The following is a 22,538-nucleotide window of genomic DNA, read 5'->3' on the forward strand; positions in this document are numbered from 1 at the left end:
GCCCTGGCAGCGCTATACTACGTTGTGCCGCTGACCCAAATGAATCCTATGGCTAGTCAGTCCCGGTCCGGGCTTCTTCGCGGCAATATTACTCGCTCGGCCACAGCTGGCACCGTTCGAGCACGCCTCTCCGCGTCGCTCAATTAAAAATCATCGATCCTCGATCGGGCTGCCGCGAGTGTCTCTTTACAACGCGCTATCACGTGTCCGAAAAATCCTCGGCCACCGAAGCTGCCCATATTGCAGCCAGAAACGGGGGGCCCAGTGAAATTCTACGCGCTCCCTAAACAGTGAAAGTTCTGATTCGGTAGAAACGTCCTCGTCGAAAACGCTCGATCCAATTCTCCGCCCTCAAAAATCCGCTGTGTATCGCAGTTAAAAAGATCTCGTGCTCGGAGAGGGAATTTCGAATTTTACATGGAGACTCGGCCGATATTTTTGTTTTAGTGTAACCGTCGGGATAGTGAGAGCAAATGGTTCAGTGACCAAATGTGAGATCCGTCGCGAGAATTTTCGAAGAGAGAGATAGCCACGGGATTGACGCGCGCTGGACCGGAAATTGGCAGGCCGAGGATGCCAATGACAAAGGCGAAAACATAGAAATCGCATTCGCCACCGGCTGCCAGGATCCGATTGATCGAGATCGCGCGCACTCGCAGACTCCAGACAGCGATGCAGTTGCATTCCGCGGCAACCATCCGTCCGCATAATCATTGACACTCTGCAGTGAGTACACAATTTTATTTTTCCTTTTTTTCACGGACCGTGTTCTTATCAGTTTCTTTCCGTGATCGAACGCGGACTTCTGTCTTGTTAACGAAGGAAATGATTTGTGGAATATCAAGGACGCCTCCGCCTCGCGTCCTTGCGTCGGCTTATGAACAGTGCATTAATTCGCTCAATGAGCATAACAATGTAAATGCAGTCCTCAATCGGATGCGCCGACCCTCCGCTGCACTGTAATTTCGAAATTGTGCTCGTTCCGCGGTGGAATTCTAATTTCGTCTCATTCCGGAACCTCGATTCGTCGGGTATCGGCGATCTACTGACTACCGGCTGACCTTTTTCATTCGATCGTGATCCCTCAATCATCCTGTGCATGATTGAACCCGTCGATGATTGTTTCAGAGGATTTTCCAATGTCTTTTAGTCGTTTTCTTGTTGCTTCCGTAATTGATTTTTATTGCATATATTAGAGCTGAACATGTGATCCAGAAGATTCAGAACGAAATTCTAATTATTAACAATCTTACAGTCATCTTTGAATGGTACGAATTGTTTCTATTTTTTGGTTCGGCGTTGATCTACCTTGGCCGATGACGAATACTCGGAAGGCTAATTGGTCATTGACTGCAGTGTCCCTAATTTATGAATGACACTAATATTTTCTACTTAGCAGTCGCGCTCTAAACTGCGTGGGCCTTGGTACCTTCGAGCACAGTCTTCCAGCCGATAGAAATATTAGAAACAAGGTGCGGATAGTCGTTTAAATTTCAGTCCTTAACACTTCGTACCTTCTACAATTTTCTTAGATTCGAATATTCTCAATATTTTATAAATTCTTCTGCATGCACGTTGTTTAAATTGATTCGACGAATACTCGACCGCTCACCCTCAATTTCGCTTGGATTCCGTGTGTTCGATCTAACTGTATCCTTACTCAACTATGTCAGCACGGTAGCCTACAACTACTTTCCATTGAATTTTCTGCTGACCTGCAACAATATCAGATAAACTCCTTCTTGCAGCGACTGTTACATGCGCGCACTGTCATAATTTTATTTTCATTTTAATAGAATGCATGTAGGACAGCGATGACTGTAATCGACCTATCTTATCTGTCTGCAGAACTAGAAGCATTCGCGGCTCTTAAAGCAACAAATTACGCTTAAATATATCCCAGAATCGTCCGAGCGATGATCGCATCAATCTATAGAAAGTTATCGTAAAACGTAGACCAGAATATAATCAGAGAAAACGGGTATGTCGTGTTCAGCTTCGGTTACGGAGCAACTGTTCCATTTCCATTAAACCGATCTTTGATATATCCCGAATCTCTGAATGGAGGAGCACGAAGATCAGAGTGTGCCGTTGTATAAATTTCATTCTTCTCTTCTTCTTTTTTTTTCAAGCTTAACGTTCCGTGCCGCGTGGGCATTTACCGTAAGCGAGACTCGTTTTATTCCTCTCCCGAGAGAGCGAGAGAATAGCTGCAGCACGATTCGCCAGAAAACGTAACAGCTGATCGTCTAGCTCAGCGTTCGAGGATATAAAAAAGAATTCTTGTAACTAGATAGTGGCTTTTAGTGCACAGTAAAACTGCGATTGCCGACCGTACCGCATTCGTCATAGCGTACGCTGCGTTCCAGAAGCAGCTCTCAGCCTTCGCCGCCGTAATTTTTACTGCCGCAGCACCGTTCCACTTCAAACTCTACTCAATAAAATCTTCTGTTGTTGCCGTCAACCCCGCGTGGACTCTAGCGACTCGATTAATACATCTAAGAGCTAATCGATACTTACGTTGACCGTGGTATAATTTTTATTACCTCGTTGAAAGGTTAAATAATCATCTGCATAATTGAGATCCTGCTTGAAGGAGTACAATGTAAGGAAATGTAGAAGAAATCGGTGAGAATTCGGGGCTAGCCCGCGGGAACGTTCGCGGACGCGTTCCTCGGCTCCGTTTCTGACCATCGTGAACGGCAGGAAACACGATACGGGGACGTGATCGAGGAGAGAAGACACCTAGTCCGCGAAATAGCCGTTCTTCCCTGACCTCGAAACCACGCGGAACACAGACAAGCGTTGCTGCCGGTTGCGTCGTCGCCTAAGGAATTTGGCACGCGCGTTCCACGCATCGAGGCGGTCGTGTCTCTCTTGTTGAAGAAACACGTCGAAGCTCCGGACCGAAGCGGCTTAAAAGCAGCTTCGAAGCCGTACACGGAGCAAAGCCACAGCCTACCGGCCTGAATCTCACGGGACACGATCAACCTAATCATCGCAGACCGACATGCAAACCGCCTAAACGTGGCGAAAACTCTTTTATACCATTCAAGTCGGACGATGTTCGAAACCTAAATTTTTCGCGCGTGTCCAGGCTGCGTCGAGAATGCACCATGCGCTAATAACGCGTTCGCCGATGCAAACCGGACGGCCGCGCCTAATCTTCCCCTGCCACCGAGACAGATCGGCTCTCGGTTACTTTCTCGCGAACAGTATTCGTAACCCACTTCTCGACAGGACGATGCAGTCACCCCGGTCCCTGGTATAGTCCGCGACGCAGCGTGCTGGCACCGGTGCCAACACTCGATTTAGAAGGATCTAATTCGCTCGAGTTACCTTCGGTCGTTCGCATCAGCCACATCGTCCTCGCGGTTACTCAACCCCCCGATAATTCACTACCATGCTACCACGCTCTTCCGGGTGCCTTTGTTTTCCCGGATTATCCTCTCGACCATTCCAACCGGCTCTATTTTCATCCGAGACCGTTCTTTGATCTTTCGTTTATCGAATTTGCCTTCGTACTCTGCGTTCTTCACCTCGGTTCAATTTTTCCTCTGCGGAGTTTCATCTCGTACGGTGGAACCTCGATTATCTGGAATTTAATCATCCTTTCTATCGCCTCATTTCTTAATCATTTCAAAGGCAATCTCAACCTCTTAACCCGTTAAGTACGAAATTTTCTTTTTGAAATTTTTACTCTTGCGCACCATCCGAGTCCTCGACCGAAGAAATTGCTTTCGATCCTGGTTTCCAGGCATCAATAAAGTCCTTTCTTCGACTGAAACATCGATTCGGTTAGGTGTTCAGGCGTCGCAGAGTAATCGTTACAAGCCGGCCGGCGTTATCAGTGCCAAACGCGCTTTCCACTGTCAAATAAATCTTGCGAGCAGTTGGTTCGATCGCCAGGTTCGCTCGAATCGACGGGGTTTCTAATTGGAGGTCTTCCCAGATGAAAGTACCCGGTTCGTTTATCGGCGCGGTTCTTTTTAATCCGTGCGCGCGTTGCAGAGAAATCTCTCTCTCTAACGGAGCTGGTTTCCACGGTGCACGCCAAATCCGGACGCGGAAATCGCTGTGCCGAACGCTATCCTAACCGTTCCGGCATTTCGTTCGAACCCTCCTTGAAGACTGGTCTCGATCGTCTGGGTTCAAATGAAGTTTCCCGTTGGAGGATCGTTGATTAATCGTGAGAAACGGTTTCAAGGTGGAGGCCAGCATCCTTTCCGAGCTCGGAAGAGACAGGAACGTTCCGAGACAAGCTCGAGAGAGAGAAAGAGAGGAGAATGCGTGAGGAAACGAGATAGAGCGATAGAGTGGGCGACAGAGTTTCACATGACCGAGTTAGAGCCACAATGTTTTACCGGGGCCACGGTGCTTCGTGACACCAGATATCGTTTTCACGTAGGCCGGCTGATTGCTCGCCAGGAGAGCCTCTAATTGGCCAAAGGTCACAATCATGAAGCATAATTCCGTCCCACTGACGCCGCAATTGCGAGGATCGTTCCCTAGATCCGGCCGATTGAGCCCCCCCCCCTTGATCGAGCCGCGATCGACACGCTAATAAATCACAGATGGATCTCTTAATCCTACGGCCATCGCCGTTGATCGGAAATAGCGCGGTTCTGATCGATCCGACACCCTACCGAGCTAAAACGAGCCTGGTCATTAATTGCCGCGAGAAAACAGGCTTGCGAAATTGCTGGCAATTTTCTAGGGGTTTAGAGAGGTACGCTAACAAATGTGTAACTAATTTCTAGGCCTGAAAAATCCTAATATCAACACATTTTTCAAGATTTAACCCTTTACACTCGACGCTATTTTAACTCGAAAATTAAATATTTCTTCCGATCTACAGAATATTTCCATTCCCTATGATCTTGAGAATTTCATGGATACGATATTGGTATAATACCTCAAACGATTATATGTATACCGATATATTTAATAACGTGAACAATATTTTGAATGACAGTATAGCAATTTTTAGTGGCGTCTCTCAGAGTCACCATTCGAGTGCTAAGGGTTAATTGACGTAGACAATTTTCTATGGTCTCCTTCGACCGAAACGGTGTCGAAATAATTCCTAAAAATTTCCAGGCTGTCGTGGGACCTCGCGAATCCCCTCAGGATCAAGGCCAAGCCTCCTGCGGGTCTTCCGCCGAGGAATTTCGTCTTCTCCGAACTGGTTCGCGCTTCCTTGCTCAAAAACAAGTCCGGGCTTCTCTCGGGATCGCCGTCTATCCTCCGTATCTCGCGTGGTTTCGCCTTCGAGGAGCATTTTTTTCTGACCTTGGCCGATGCTACACCTCTCGGCATTCCAGCCTAATCGAACGACACACCTCTCACCGTCGTCGCGTCCCATAATCCATAGGCTATAGTGGTTAGGAACGCTGTATACCTTTACCCGGCGTTAGCCGGTCGACCACGAGATTAGGAAAGCATGCTCGAGAGTATTATCGTGTCTTTGATGGGCCACGATCCTTTCGAACGAGTACCCTCCGAGAAGAATCTCCGATACAGCCTGCTAGGCCACTGGCTTTAGGTTGAAATAAGTGGCCATAAATTCGTTGTTTTATAAAGCGGTCCTGCTTGACGGGTGGTCGCATTTTTATGGGAGCCCTGCGTCTCCGTTTTTGATTCTCTCCGGTTTCTATGGGGACTCGATGTTGGTAATTATTGTTTTTAGTTTTTGAACAATTTTAAACGATAAATAATTATCGCACGCATCTCTGAACGGTTATAGTCGACAGTGAATATTTTCCAGTCCACATCGCCGGTCAATAATTCTCCGACGCTTCCATTCTCGCTGGCAAACACCGGTAGGCAATTATTTCAGTTCCTCTATTGATAATCAAGTCAGATATCTCTGTTTGGTTACACAGGAAACAATCCTCCGAGTTTCCCAAGGCGTTTAGCGTCGATGGCAGATAATTCTGTGTGTTCAACATTGATATAATTGGACTGCGGATTTTAAACAGACGAAGCGAAGAGCACCGAGAGCGTACTATTTCTATCGACGACAAGTTTCCCCTTAAAAAATTGCTGATAAATGAAGACAGCGAGCTTCGGTCTCGCCAGTAAATAACTCCAAGCGCCGGTTCATGAATGTTCAAGAGCTGGCAACACGCGAAATTGATCAAAGCGAAGCAGCAAGACGGAATTCGGCAGTGATTTAAGGACACCTGTCGAAACGAGCTCGCGAAAGTGAATTCTTTTTAAAGAATCCGCCCAGCGCGGCGCGTAGTCCGCAGAGCACGGAAACGCGAACTTTCTTCGTGTAACCTACTTCCGGCGCAAACGGCAGGGAAGAAACGACGTGTTCACATTGGGACGAAAGAGTCGCGAGCATAATAGAGACAAGATCTTCAAGACTGGTTTCCTTCGAACGACATTGTTATCAGTCGAGGGAAAATTAACCTGGTTTCTGCGGTCGTCTCTAACTGGTTTGAATCCGCCGTTGTAGCCCGGGAATAATTTCACTCGGCGCGCGAGCCACGCGAATTGAAATCCGCCGGGGAGGAAAAGCCACTTGGAAAATCTACTTAGAGGGTCCACCGGCTTATAGCTGCCACGGGGAATCTGATATTCTTTCGAACAAGTGGAGGATCGTCAAGAATATCTTCTTCGGCGTTCCTCTTGCTTAATGGCCCCTTCGAACGACCGCAATTCACTCACGAACGACTGCTGGAAGTTACGGGCGTTGCAACGCTCACGAGACAAGGAATCACTTCACAATGCGGTGCGGTTTTTTTATGGACTCGTGTGAGGTCTCCACCGTTTCTGTTGATAGAGTTCAGAAAATCAAAACGTTTTTAATTCATTGTTCAAAGACGAATATCAAGTTTAGGGGGTACTCTGATTTTCGCGGCCGTTTCTGCGCGAACTTTCAGGAATTTTTTCAATTTTCCAGCGGTCCCTATCGCGGACGCATCTCCGATCAAGAATTCCGATTACGTATCTCGGATCTGCGCGCTTCCGAGTGCCGGTTAACCGTGTTTTTCCTCGTTTCCAAGTGGCGGCGAACTTTCACGGGCGGTTAACGAGCCAGCCGTAATATGAATATTCTTTTTCCCGAGTCGCGGAAAATGATCGTAATGGCCGAGAGAGGGAGAGAGGCTGATATTAGGTGAATTTCAAAATGGACTGCGCCCAGGGAGAACCGGCGGCTGTAATCGTTCGTGAGTTGCTTGCGTAACTGATTGAATAAACACGATCACCGCTGGGAATAGGAGAGGAAAACCGTGGACTGCCGCGAGATTATTCTGTCTGGAAAAATTCGAGTAATTATCGAGCAGGTAGTGGACTTGAAATCGCTCGTGTACGCCGCTGCTTTTCATGCATACTCCGCAAGAGAGAGATCCAACGATTGCAACTTGTTGATCGACAGCTCATGATTGGAGCCTGAGCGTTCGCACGCGATAGATAATTTTGTACTTGGTGTTCAATTTAAAAGACGTGCTAATAGCGAACCATTTCTTGGATAATTAAATGCAGGCTCTGTGATTATATTCTAATTTACTGTCGAAAGTTCGGGCCTTCTTCCAGAGAAATTTTCTCGCATATTTTAACATGCTCTCCGGCATGTTCTCGCGACTGAACGTTTTCTAAAGATGGATTAGTTCTATTTGGAATTGCGATGGCAAGTTTCTTCGGTATCTCTTTGGATTGCCTTCTCTCTCTCGAGGAGTATAGGTGTCGGTAGATGTACAGGAAGAGGTTGTTCCTCTGACTGACAGTTCAAGAGGTATTTCCTTTCCCCGTAACAATCGCGCTGCGACATCTGCGTGGCGAAATAATACGGAAATTATCGGGTTTAATGCGTGGCATTAGCGACGTCCCTGTTCCAGGGAAATATCGCATTCTGTCGGAGAACCCGAATCCTACTTTCCCCTCGGTGACGAAAGATCAGTGGCTTGCAGAAGCACTCTAACATATTTCAATGATTTACGGTCCAGAGAATCCCCAGGAATTACGACGCCTTGAGTGTCCAACAAGATTTCGCAGTAAAGAAACTTAAAAAAAACAGTATTTCTATCCAATGCTTATTCGTATCGTTTAGTGACATTAATCCCAATTATGTTTAATAGAAAAAATTAAGCTTTAATCAAATGCTAATCAATTTGCTATAAACGGCTCATGCAACACTTTAGAGATCCCCTTCGAGATCCCGATGTTACGAAGACTATCAAGCGCAGCATGCTCGAATCCGGCCGCAGCTGTTCGATATTCCCATACCCAACCGCCATAAACATTCCGCTCGGAATTCGCAAGCTAAACTCAGCCCTAATAATAAATTAGACCGCGGAATAGAAAGTCTCGGAGGATCGGAGAAAACCGGGTGTCCGAATGCGTAGAACGAGGAAGAAAATTGTGGACAGGGTTCGGTGCCTGCCAGGCATCCTCTTTTCAAACACCGTTGACAATTTTCCTGCGGCTTCGTCGTGCAAATGCACCGCTTCCTCTTTTCCCGTGGTAATCACCTCGCCGTAACCAGCCCGCGTTGATTAACAATAATAATTCCCGGCGCTCTTCCTCGTCGAGGATGTAGTAATTCGACGCGCGCGACGCTAATTGCCCGGGCTTTCATCGAGATTAAGGTATCAACACTCTCGCTCGCGTGGATCAACCAACGGAGATCATCTTTCTCTGTTATCCTTGGAGAGACGGAGCCCCGATCGTTCTCAATGGACTTATCTCGTTAACGCTACCGGTAATCGTTTAACTACTTTGGCTGGATGGATCTTAACGAACTTGTCTTGTTAATGGCGATCGTTGCAGATGAATTTATTTCATTCGGTCTGCGATCAGACATTATTCGGCTGCTTGTAATTATTGTTATTGCTGTTTGATTGGGAAGAGTATCTTTAAGCTTACATATACGGATACGTGAAACACGTGGGAACCACATGTTCGAATAACAACAGCTCCGTCGTGTCTCTTTTTAGCGATATTTTTAGCCGCACGAAATGTCGAACGTTCTCCGGTGTTTCTTTTTAAGGGAAAAGCAAGTTTATTGCTGGAGTGATGAAATAATTTTGAGCATCGGTGTTCCGTTCTTGCCTCTCCCTTGAATTCCTGGAGACCCCGAGGAATGAGTTCTTAGACACTTTTCTCTCGCCAGTTTCCGTACCGTTGATCTTTGTCGAGGAAACTGGCACGGATCCAGGCCGTTTCGATGAATAGTCCGCGCAACTTTAGTGCTCGTAAACTTTGTTCCATTTCTGTCGAACCTCGAGAGCAAATTAGCGTGAAGGTACGCTTAATTGGGTAAATTGGCGGCGATTAATTTTGGTTTCTGCCGGCGGTTCTACGAATTCCTCCGAGAACAAAGAAAATCATACTTGCCGTGCTGTAGAACCGCCTACGCCAATCATCTTTTATATTCTCCGTTACACGATGCGGAAAAATCCTAGTCTAAACTGTTGGGCTTGATTATTTTTGAAAGATCACTAACGTGGTTGAAAGATCATTTTGTGGATCGCTAACAAGATTTCGATTCTTCTTTTCAGAGATGCGAAGCGAGGTAGGAGAATGGCTGCCGACCTGCGTGGGTTCACCGATATGCATCCTCTTGCTGTCATGGTCGCTGCTTATCTATCAGAGCCAGCCGTCCTCTGCGAAACGGAAGATCGATGTATTCACAGTGGCCATTCTCTCGGAGAGTCTTGTGCACCAGCTTGGACTCCTTTTCTACGCGATCCTCACGTTGATTCGGCCGAGTAACCATTTCGGAGGTAGCTACGCTATGAATCACACCGATCTAAATCCTCATCAATCAACCTGGTCACAACAATCATCGGGATTTGCTTATTAATAAACAGCTTCGCGTTGGTTGCCTAAGATACTAAAAATATTTGGCAAGTGTTTGAGCTACCTTCTTCGATCAAGGATCTAGATGATCAATAGTCCATTCGTGTCCTCTGTTATATCATAACTGCTATTTTCTAGCATCACGATAACTCCTGTTGCATATACTTAATAAATTGACGCTAATTACCAATGTTTAATTTTCAGAGTTCTGCTCGACCCTGGTCTGGGTGCTGAACTCCTCGAGCATCCTTCAGGAGCTAACCCTAACTTCGATCGCGATTTTTACTGCGATCAGCACCAGGGATGTTCACCTAACGAAAAACCACCTGAAGTATCACCTGGTGAGCCTCAGCGTGATTAGCGCGTGCGTCGGTGTGACAGGTGTGCTAAACTTCGAGCCAGAACACTGCGTCTTCCTGGCGCAGGAGATTTCCTTGAAGTACGGCATCTTCGTCAACTCTCTGAGATGTTTGCTGATGCTGACCACAGTGGTCAGTCTCCTGTTGGCTTTGATTAGAAGCCTGTGTCGAAGTCCGAAGGGAGAATTGCTGAAGTCTGTGTCGGATCTGTCGGAAGCTAGCTCGAAGAATTCTTCGGGAGCTTTCGAGTGTCATCCTCAGCAATGGGATCCTTCGAGCGGATCCTGCACCAGCGGGTCCACCAATAGCAGAGCCTGTTTGAGGAAGAAGAAGGTCCAAGTAGACGAAGCTAGCGGAAGGTCGACCATCTATAGCATCCTTTTCGTTTGCTATGCTTTCCAGCATATTCCCATCCTGGTGAGTCGATTCTTCACGTCTTTGTTCAGTTAGAAAAAATTATTTCACCCTTTGCACTCGGAGCTGTTTTAACTCGAGAATGAAACATTTCTTCCGACCAAAAATTTGGATAAACACATTTTGGTAATGTTTATAAAATAATGTAAACTACATAGTTATTTCTAGAGGTCCGTAAACCTAATGTTAATAACGCCGAGCGCTAAGGGTCGATACATTCTGCCGAGTCAATTCCCCATGTATTTTTCGAACATATAAAAATTTTGAAAAATCGCAAACAGACCCCTCACAAAGCGTAATCGATACTAGATAATAGCCACCTCGAGCGATAGATTTATCGCGTCAGGATTGATTAAAGCCTCGGTAGAAGTTGGTTCGAGCAAATATGCCGCAGCCTAACTTAGCCATAACAGCCGTATTTCGTAATATCCACGAAATTGCAAGCGCGCAGCGAGCCGTGGCAATGTTACACGACCGGAATCGATGAACCTAACTCACATCTGATCTATCATTTGCGAACGATTAAAAGTGCACGATTGCGCGGACCCTGCTTTGTAATACTCTCGCGCGCTATCGCATAATTCGTTCATTAAATTAGCCCAATAAATTGCTCTCCAATTACGGCCTGTTCTTTCCTACTGCGAATATTTATCGACGCATTAGCAGCTTGATTGTGTACAACTCATTGATTTTCTTCCACCAATATCCATTAAGATCTTACCAATTGCTCATTTTTCTTTGCTGGATCTGCTGCAAGAAATGGAGTTACCGTTTCGTAAACAATTTATATAGATTCTTTGTTCTTTTGGTGAAAACGACAGGCTAATAAATAAATTGATTAACTAATTGGAAACGTAAGAGAACCTCGTTAGTTTCGCGGTATGAAATTTTTTAAAAATAATTCATACAGATCCACAGTCTACCCTATTTTTTAGTGCTATATTTTCAATGCGAAGCCAGAGAAAAAGTTACTGTAACCACCGAACGGTCAGGGCCGAACTCCTCTGAAAAGATCGACTGAACCGGATCACAACAGAGGGTTCCCGCAAAACCGGAAGTCGCCGTGGGTCTCTGTCATCCGGAAACAGTCTCGTACTCTCTGTTTTCCGCACCGGAATTCCGTTCATCGATGAGAAAGCTGCCCGCATGACAGAGAAAAAAGAATTGTTTGTCTCCTACCATAATCCAACGGTCTTCTTTCGTAGCTGAACAACATGGAAGATCATTCGAAGTTTACGATCGATATCAATATTCACGGCACGACCGGTTTGTCTCGTGCCCGATAGTAAACTGGAGAACGGTGAGGACGTTCTGGAAACACGCGTCAAAAATATTCGAAAGTGCGAACGCCTTAATACGGTCGATGACCTCGATGCCGAACCGATTGGGATTCGTTAAACGCTCCTCGGAGAAACTATCCAGACCTTGCTCGTTAATATTTATAATCGGCTACGAATGACGCGCTATGTTTGTAATTCGCCGCCGCTGGCCGCCATTTAATTGGGTTGGCTACCGCGCGAGCGTTCAAGTCTCCGGCTCTGCTCGCTTAGGTTCACTTGTCTCATTTGTTTACGCACTTTCCAATCGATGAATAAATTTTCTAGCAACTTATATTTTTAGATTATTGGAAAATTACAGGCATTTCTAGTTTCTTTCGAAGATGAATATTCTAAACATTTCGTATAGCGACCTTCGCTAATATTTGGACACTCTTAAAAAGCCGAAATTTTTTCACAAATTTTTCACAATTGATCTAACTTCTCGAGAAACCTCAAATCGTACAGTCCAATATTAGAAGTATTATAATTTTTCTTTAGAGCGTCCGAATATTAATGGAAGACACTGTAAGTAAACAGCTTTTGGTCGAGTACGTACTCGATATCCCGTAATCGACGATCGATCGGTCTGATCGTGCGATTAGACAATTGTATGCGTTTCCCAGCAGTCGTTGAACGGAACGAGGCGATTAAATCGGGGTTCGACCTCGATTTAAGGGGAAACGTGTGTATGCAGGTTGGCTGCTGAAAATCGATCGAATTCTAGTTCTAGACGATGATGTTCGGACGCGCGTAGCGTGACGCTTGTGCACGACTCCTCGCAATTAAAGCGATGCAAAGCGAGCTCGTTTCGGATTCAGCGCAAGTTTGTTGCCTGGAATTGATCGGAGAAACTCGCGTGTACGTTCGATCGTCAGGATGATGATGAAGCTTGAAGGGCGCGAACACCGGGGAAAATCGAGAGATATTATGGCGGACAGCGCGCGAAGAACCGGAGCGATATGCTTGTGTAGCACGCGTGCAGAACGGCTGCTCGTTACGTATCGAAGCGGTGTATAATAGAATCGCACGTCGAAAGTATGTTTAGTCGGTTGTACATGGTCGTGTTCCTCCGGAGATTCGGAGCGGAAAATCCTCGCGCGAACTATAATTGCCATGGGGATAATTGACATGCTGGAAATCAGGGGCGGATCCTCTGATCGGCTCTTTCGCTTATTTTATTTTTTCATGGGCGAACGTTCTTTGCGGAATGTTTAACGTGGCTTCATTAATTAGGAAAGTCGTTTTTCTATGTCTCACAATATTTTTTATTGAACGACTAAAGGAAGGCAAGAGAAAATAGAGTATTGAATTGAGAGAAATGAAGGAACTCGTAAAAATAGATAAAAAGGAGTTCGCAGGGGAACATAAAGTTGTTGCCCAGTAATTATAAGTAGAAAACAAGCTGGTAGATTTGCAAATAAAGTAAAAAGACACTCGGGAAAGTGGATCAACGTATTGTCAGTAAAAATGATCACGGTGTCAGGTTATTTATACATTTTCAGACTGAAAGAACGCTAGAAAATGATTTTATTATATGCCACGCTTTTACTTTCATAATTGACGTTTTATCTTAACATCTGACGCTCTGTGCCGGCACTGGGAAACATCGCAGGGCAAATGTGAAAATGTTCAGTACTAGATTTACAGGATAGCTGGTAGGAAAGGGTCCTCATTAGAATGGTGGAACAGGTGCTTAGAGTGGTTCACATTTCTACGGACTAATTCACAGACGCGCTGGAATTAGCATTTCACTTTCCCTTGAAAGTATAATAAAAATATCCACAACCGAATCTTCATAGAAGTATAACTTTAACATTTCATTCCGTTTTATTTTATTCGTGAAGATCTTGAACTTTCGACGCATTTTCGAGTGCACGGTCGGACAGCGCGAAAATTGAAAGCTGTCGCTGGTTTGTGAATAAAATACCGCGTTCCATATTCGTCGCGATGGCCATATAAATGCGTTATTTAATTTTCTCCCGTGGCAAAATGCTCGGCTCGTGGTAATCGTGTCGCAAAACGGTGGCCAGCATTTTTGCCGGCTTTCCACCGGTGTTTTCTTCGAGCCATCTGCTTTCTAAGCGTGAATCTCTGTTAATCTGTGCACTGTGTGTGCCGCGAGTGAAATTCGAAATTTGATTAGATCGGCCGTGAACGGTTTCACTGTGTTAGTGGAACGATATTTCGAGGTTTCCCTTTCCTCGAGAGCGCGACTTTCGGCGCATAGCGATCTCTGCACGCGCGTCACGCTAATTAATAAACTGCGGATAGATAAAGTTGGAACGCACGCTAACTATATCCGCTAGATCTGCATTGAAGATCAACGGATTTTTTCCTTGATTTTTAGAGCGATCGGATCGTTGATTCTCATTTGAAAATATCAATTAACCGGTTATCTCCCGCAAGATAAGAAATAAAGCAATAATCCACGGGTTTGTTTAGCTTGTAAATAACCGTGGGACTGTGAAAATGTCCGCAGAGATACGCTTTTGAAATAATCTTTCAATTTCTTCCGCGTGGAATTTCTCTAAATGAAAAAGTGAGAGAAATTCATATCAATTAAAATTCTTGCGATACGGATTCACTGACTTCTGCGGTCGCTAATTATAAAAAAGCCGGACGTGAACTTTTAAAATAAATGAGTGTTTTTTTTTTTAATTTTGGAGGACTTAGGAATTCTCTCTGGTGATCATTTCCGCAGATAGAAATTGAAAAAGAGAAATCCCGTGAACGCGTTCTGTTTCGCTCGAGCTTCAAAACACGTTCCCGTGGAAGGTCTTTCAATTGTGAGCACACACCAGTTGGATTTTAGATTGCGTAATTTATGTGATTGCCTATCAAAACGCCGCGAATCTGGAATCGCTTCGCGTAAATCGTTTCCAACGTAATTCCGTGGAAATGGATTTCACACGTGGTTCCCGTTGCTACGGTATCCGAAAACCTTTTCCATCCTGCCATTAACTTTTACGTAAAACTGACAAAACAATATACAGGCTTTCTTTCTTACACAATCGCTCGCTTTTCGATCTGTTGCTCTTGCACGACCGGGAATGTTTTTATTAGCGCAAAAAGCCAATTAACGATTGACAGACAGTGCAAACTATTCTTCTATCAGATGGTGTCATAAGTTGGTACCGTTTGTGCAATTTGTTAGAAACAGTTCACTTTTTAAGAGAATGTTCCTTCTGCTTATGCATATAGTGTTATTGTGAAAATGTTGTGGGTTTTTCATACAATTTTATATATATTTCTAATAATTACTGCAAATCTTCGTTAACGAAAACATCTTCTCACAGTTTAAAGACAGCATCTTCACGAAACGCACGAAAATCCTCAGTCTATTAATCACCGCCCTCATGCTAGATTAATTTTCCTGCTTTCTAACAATATGTTACAGACTTTTGGAAACTGTTAGAAACTCGATGAACTCGATTTACATATTCTCACGCAGATCTTCTTCACTTCAGAAACTCTGTTATCCTCTCTGTTATAAATATTCCCTGATATTCCACATTTCGCAAATATTGCAAAAACCGTGACCGTTTCAAAAACAAAGTTACTCGGCACGAAAAAGGAAGCAGCGATTCCGTGCGGCACACAGTTAAAAAGTGAAACTCTCGTTTCCAAACCGCGACTTCCATTCGCAGTCTAATTAATCAGACTTTTTATCGATGTTAGTATGTCGACAACGCTGAATCATATTGTTCCCGGCCATCGTGTCCCGCAGAAAAATTTCGCAAAAGATCCACTAGAGAGAACGGAATCTGCTTTTGAATATGTGATAGATGCAACAATTCGCGAACGTGCAGAAAAATGTGCGTTCTCGGTGCGCAACGTTGGCGAGCGAGCGCGCGCGCTTTTGAAAGCGCGACCGAGACGAGTTTTCACTGTGGAAATTTCCCGCTCGTTAAAATCGAAAGTAAAGCGGCCACGTAAGACTCCGCCGCGGTGTTTCGACGTGTTTCCCTCGTTCTTCGCGTTTTTTTCCATTCGCTCGGCGATTTTTTCGCCGCTCCTTTTCAGCACGATCCATCGCATCGCGGCGCTCTCGCAAAATTGCACCGGCGCACGCGTCCCTTGTCTATCGACGCGTCCGCTCTCCGAACAATTAACTGCATGCGATATGCATGCGAGTCGACTGCATTGCACCGATTTTCGCCCTTGGGGAAAGCGTCGACACGATTTCTTTGAATTATTGACAGATGCGCCGGATGCCTCCTGCAAGAAACTCTTTATGGCTTTAACTGCGAGAGTCGTGGAAAAATTACGCCACTTTTTGCATACCGCTCGACTTCCGGAAGGCGCGACTCGAAAACCAGGCTTCGGTCTCGTTGTTTTTTGTTTGAACGTCGTGTAGAGTCATTTAATAGCGTGTAGACATTGCTACGCGTAATTTGGAGAGCCATTTGTGTTTTGCTACAGTGCTAAACTGTAAGCAATTATGTGTACTGAACATTTAGGTAATGATGCAAATCTTTTTATATCTTCTTTGCAGGTGATATCAATCAAGCCGAACCTCCTCGCAGACTTCTGCACCCCGCAGAATCTCGCGACATGGCTACCCCTAGTAAAAGACACGTTGCTACCAGTTTTCCTGGCACTGTTCGACAAGATGTTCTGCCGATACGTGGCCAAAGTTTACTCGAAACAGGATCATGCCAGGAGACTGTCTCACGGTAAGCCTGAATTTGTTGTATATTGTTTCTGCAACGATTGGCCAATAATTCGCGTGTAGCTGTCTCGAAAGTTGAGTCCCCGCGAAAAACCGCTTTTCGTGTGCCTCGCGAGAGTCCGGTAACACGATCGAAGCAACAACATTCCGTGGTATTTCCACGACGACGGATGGCATCGATTCGCGGATGAAAAATGCACAGGCTGACCCGGTGGCACGCGTGGGAACGGGTTATCGAGATGCATCAACGCGTAATCGCCAAGGAGAAATATCAGTTATGCGACAAGCCGCAGTCTCGCAATCCACTGTAACCACATACCGCATCGTTTCCCTTTTACTCGTACGATTCAGTTTTCATCCTAATCCCTTGTCAATCCTAATATTCAACCCTTGCGACACTTACTGTACCATTACTCGAAGTATTCAGATTTTCCTTTCGTTACGACGATCCTATTGTTTTTGCCACGGTTCGCTCACAGCGAATTTTAATTGCAACAAGTTGTGATTTTCCGGTGGCAATGCACACCTCGAGTCTAATTTCCTCGCTGACCCGAATTACCCAGCTAATTTCCCCTTCACTCTTACGATTTATTTTTTCCACTCTCTTAATGAGCCTACCATCTGTCTAACGAGTCATTAATCAAGATTTGCATAACGTTCGACTCCGTAAGGATGATTTATCGCGCCACGGCGATTCCGCGTGCTAATTAGAATTCGCCGGACAATGTTCACGTGTTATTACTCGTTTTTCGCGGCCACCAGTTACTTTTACAGAAAAATCATTGTCAAATTTGTTGCTTCACAAACATACCGTTTACCGTGCAGAAAAAAAGAGTTTCGATTTCTTGCAGAAACCGGCCCCTCGGGCCGATGCGAATCGCAAAGTCAATTTCGCTTTCGCTCTTACGACTCGTTTCTTTTCGCGAAACAAGGCAGCATAGTAGAACGGTAATCTGGTCCGGTTTGATGGAATTTTTAATTTCACTGGCGAGAGATTTCATCGCGATTCCGGTTCGTCTCCGCGTTCGCAAGCTGCTGAATTTTCGCAACAGACGCGGGCGCGCTTGCGCAGAGAAATTGTCGATTTCACGAAAAATTTAGTGTTACCCTTCCTTTTACAGGTGGCATAGACGGCAAGTTTCGACATTTCGAGCAGGACGCCGAGTACAAGCTGCAACTGAATCTAAACCAAGGCCTGAAGTTCCCCTTGACTAACGGAAGCCTCTACGGACGGTTGCACAACCATCAGAACAGAGGCGAGTACACCAGTCCCACCTCCCCATTCATTCCTCATCTAATCGTTTTTGTCTCGATGGAATGCACTGAAACGCATTCTAATTGAGGAAATCATTTTAGTCCTCGATCATCTGCCGTTAGACCCGCGAACCACTTTATTATCGGTCGAGTCTGTACCTCGTCGTAACTCGATCCACAGTGGTTTTATTTTTTTCACAATCTCTCAACCGTTTTATATTTTTTAAACAGGCATTTTATAGGAGGAATATCTTCTTTATCGTCCACTTAAAAATCGTTTAATTTCTCTTATGATTTTCTATTTCCTGTATTTATTTTATCATCAATCGAATTTATGGGTCTGTCGTGGGCAGAATCTGCAGAATTTATTTTCAACAATTTCTCGAACATTTTTTGTTCTAATTATTTTAACAGCTTCTCCTTCTGTATTTGTTTTACGGCCAGTAGAATTTAATGGTTCGTAGGTTTTGCAATTTTTTGGGCCGATTAACTCGAACAAGACCGATCTTCCTTTTTGTTTTCCTTTGAAAATAATTTCCAACTTTGTAGCAGTTTTCTAGCGTCCAATCACCGTAATTATTTCCATTACGCGTCTCCACGATAGCTTTACGATCCTTCCAACAAATTACAGTTTTCCCCATCCCCATAATCTCCCAACGAAATTGCCAGGAATCTCGAGTTTTGGACTCGAGATGTTCGAAACGAGTGATTTAACACATCGAAAAAGAAATCCCTGATATAAAAATGTATTCCTTCATGCATACTTACCTCTTGTGCAACAAAGCCGAAGCGATCGTTGGAACTGTTTATTAGCATAATGCCAGTGCATCCACCGCAAACATATTCCCCCGGCAAATTCTACACAATTCCCCTCTAATTTTTCCCGAATGAGGGATATTTCATTCGGACTCTCCGTCCCCGGTACTTTCCATTTTATACACGTTCGCCATTTAGAAACACTTACACCATTAATCCTGGCCCGATTCGCCAATCGATATTTGCAGAGGCGTGAATGCACATCTCCATCGAACAATGTTGTTGCAACATCGTTCATCCCGGGGACTCGTAAACTTTAACGCCGACGCCATTTGTTCCGATAACTGTCGGCGAACACGTTACGATATTTTATTCGAGCCGTGTCACTGTGGAAAACTGTTTTCTCATATTACCGGTGCATTTTGGCAAATAGATTTCCACTTCTGTCGCTGAAAATTGATTGCTACTTTCTTCAATTTATCATTACTTTATTATTTATGTAAAGTATTGAATATTTTTCATAGAATGTTTGAAAATTGGAGTCTCTGGGGACTTAAATCTCTGGGGATTTAAATATTGAAAAATTTGAATTGGAGGCCTTTTAACAGTGTCCGAATATTAGTGGGAGTGACTGTATGCAGATCGCAAGGAATGCAGTTCGCGATGTTTATGGAGGGACGTTCGGAGGCGTTATCGGACGCGGAACCTTGCAGGATGTAATTTTCAAGGACACGACGTAATGGTCCCGATCGAGGATACGGCGATATATGCTGTGGAACGTGACCGGGGATATCGATTTTCCAGTTGAACGGGGGCCCATTATTTAAGACGTGTTCGAGTTCTCGAGGAAACTCCGTCCAGGATTATCGTCCTACGAAATTCCTCGGGCGTGTTAAAGCGGGTCGCGTGAGCCTGGCGATCAAAAATTCAGAGCGTGTTCGCCAATCGGGAGTAGCTCGGCCAGGGAACTATGCGATTTCTTGTAAACAACATCGTGGATCACCCTCGAAACACTGTTATTACCGTGTCTTTGCTAGACGGCAATAAATCTACGAAATCACTCCACATTTCACGAAACAAAGTCACATCAATTCTATTCTGTTATTATTTAAGATTCCAAGTCTCGGGAGCATTTAATAGAAAATGTTTCGGATAACATAAATTCGTTTGGTATCAAGTTAAACGTTAAATGTTCCAATTTGAATCGATTAATCGTAGTCTACCTTTTTAAGGAATGAGAGAAAATTTATGTTGCAGAGATACATTGTAAAGGTTACCGGCGTAGGAATCAATTAAATCGATCCCCCCGGTCCATTAAGTCAATTAACTCGCCGCTGGATGCCTCTTTCTAACCGAGACTCAATTTACAGGAAAGACTGGAACGATCACAATGGGCATCCAGCACTATCCACGGGCGCAGTCGATGAACGAGGACAGTAATTACGCCTCCCTACCGGCGGAGCTTTCTTCGTTCACCAGTTCAACGTTCGAGCCACGCCAGGACTTGAACACTATCGAACAATCGAAGAAGACAATCGCGAATGAACAATTGAACAAACGGCCGAGACCGACAGAGAGTTTCCAGGAGTTGACTGGTAATCGGTGGAAGATCGGTAGCACGGACGTTTTCGGACAGAAAATGGAGAACCTGGTCCAGTTGGACGAACCATGTCCGAAGAGGAAGTTCACGAAGAGTCTGGACGAGATTCGAGAAGAGCCGCCTAGGAGGCACGCGAGGAGTGTATTAGGATTGGAGAATTTGATTATGGGAATGGATAATAATCTGCTTGAACAGCCTCGGTACCCCAGAGTTGCTTTGAGGAGGAATCAGAGCTTCGACCATGCTAGATGCCAATCGTGAGCAAGAACCTATTTATTAACCCCTTGATGTTTCCTCTAATTGTAAAAAATGTTAAAAATAATTAGAGTATATTGAACGATCAGAATAGAAAATAATTTTCGTGGAAGATATAGTCTAAAGATTAACCCGAGGCACTAGAGCAGGTGTAGCCTAATTTTCTAATTGGTCACGCTTTCAGGTACCATCGACCATTTCTCGACTCGAGGACGTACGACTTGAAGAAGCAGGATCAGAAGAAGGAGCAGCAGAACATCCAAAGACAGGAGGTTCAAAATGAAGGTGACGGATACGAGACTTCCGATGATGAGAGCTGCGACCTTGAAAACGGTGACTTCGACACTATGAGCTCCTGCAGAAGCAGAAGCAGGAGCTGCTGTTCAGTCACCACTGTGGCGAACGATGATTTCGAATATTTTCAACGTAAGGGAACGAAGGTATCATTACGTACACGTTTATATGTTCTTAATCATTACTGGACTGTGGATTTTCGCACTGGTTCCCTTCTTCGAACACTAATTCTGATCAATGCGCGAATATCTGCAGTCTATTCATTATGCACTTTAGTCAACTTAGAAGATCGACAACCTCTTCATCGTGTAAATAATGCTTCGAAGTAACTAACACTTAATCTATCTCCTGTGAATTAATGTACACGTGCTAATCAGACCGAACAAACAAGATAAATTTTCAAAAAAATCAATCCAAGAAGGTCATCGAAATTCCTCGGAATGACAAGTACTGCCGTCAAAGGTGTTAAACGCCCGTAATCCCCGAAGAGCGATCCCGATCTTCCAATCGCCTCGACCAAGGTTCAAGTTTAGCAGCTATCTTGCTCATCCTATCGCAGAAGTTTCGCTTCAGGTATCCTCGTTCCTCGCTCCTCTCCCCGAAGGCCACACCTAAACGCTTTTCGCACGTTCATCTCCCAGCAGCAACAGTACACCTAACAGCAGCTACAGCTCCGATCACCACAGCTCGACCGCGTATCTCTGCGGAAAGCATGAAGACCGTAGAAATCGCTCGGGCACTTTATTGGCCTTTCTTGGGTTGTTTCGCAATAGCAGATCGTGAGAACGCGGCGTTTTGCAGGTGGAGCTGCTGCCCTCGAAGAGAACCGGCGGCGAGGTAAAGGTCAACATGCGATCTTTCACGCCGAGGATCATCGAGCACAGCCCGGAGGTGGAGAGGAGGTGCAAACCGCCGGACACCAAGCCTAGCATACAATCCTACCATCTCAAGAAGAAGAGGATCGGACCCGGTTTCTCCATGAACGACCTGGACAAGCTGTCGATCGACAGGAAGCTGCCTGACCTATCCATCGACAGCTTGAAGAGCATCCTAACTAACTCTGGTGTCAGCTACCTGGACAATGGAGACCTCTGCAGACACGACATCGGAGGATCAGCGCCTGACTTCAAGAAGATCTTCGTCACCGAGTTCATTTGAATCGTTGTAGAGGATTGCGCAGGTTCGTGGAGAACCTGGCGAGCATGACGAAGGATAGTATAGCTTGAGAGAGTAGAGGATGCGTCCTGGATGGTCAGAGCTAACTTAGAGAGCTGATAGAAACATTATTCTGAAGGGGATGCGTCCTGGCTGATCAGAGCTAGCTAGTTAAATCTAGGAACGATAATAGAGACTGTACAAAGTGTTCATATACAATATAATAAGAAAGCTTCTGCTGTTCGGGTCTCTACAGAGTGCGACGTAAACTTGTTAACTGTTTTTGTTGTACGAAGAAAATTTTTCAGATAGAAATTGTAGGCAATCGAAAAGAGTTTACGACGTACTATTTACTTTCTGATTATCTGATTCTGTTATCAAGATATCGAGGTACCTTCGCCTTCTCTGAATTCAAACTTCTCTGTACAGACGAACCGAACCAGATGCCGGTTATATAATTAAGAATTCTGTTTTTATACGACACGGTGAGCTTGTACAAAGTGTTCTTGTAAATGGAAGAAGCTTCGTTTTAGGAAAGTTAGGGAGAAATCGCAGTTCCTCGGAGATCTAGGGAATTATGTAACAGCCGCGCGGAAGTAGTCGGATTGGAAAGTCTGCGAACGCACCGGATCGGAGAAGTCATTAAT

The 22,538-nt window shown here is 44.9% G+C and overlaps 1 protein-coding gene across 2 annotated transcripts; it reads left to right on the forward strand.

Moving 5' to 3' along the window:
• The first annotated feature begins 57 nt into the window (after nt 1-57).
• LOC143214811 (uncharacterized) lies at nt 58-22,093 on the forward strand. Of its 2 annotated transcripts, none has more exons than XM_076436227.1 (8): nt 58-726; nt 9,513-9,737; nt 10,018-10,589; nt 16,401-16,581; nt 17,699-17,833; nt 19,958-20,444; nt 20,627-20,868; nt 21,538-21,816. In XM_076436227.1, exons 2-8 carry the CDS (start codon nt 9,515-9,517, stop codon nt 21,663-21,665), a joined length of 1,968 nt encoding a protein of 655 aa, XP_076292342.1. In that variant the 5' UTR covers nt 58-726; nt 9,513-9,514; the 3' UTR covers nt 21,666-21,816. The 2 variants fall into 2 exon arrangements, with proteins under 2 accessions (XP_076292342.1, XP_076292341.1); XM_076436226.1 differs by having other exon boundaries at nt 59-726; nt 20,627-20,882; nt 21,538-22,093.
• The last annotated feature ends 445 nt before the right edge of the window (nt 22,094-22,538 follow it).

Source organism: Lasioglossum baleicum, chromosome 13 (assembly GCF_051020765.1).
Source record: "Lasioglossum baleicum chromosome 13, iyLasBale1, whole genome shotgun sequence".
Taxonomy (NCBI): Eukaryota; Metazoa; Arthropoda; class Insecta; order Hymenoptera; family Halictidae; genus Lasioglossum; species Lasioglossum baleicum.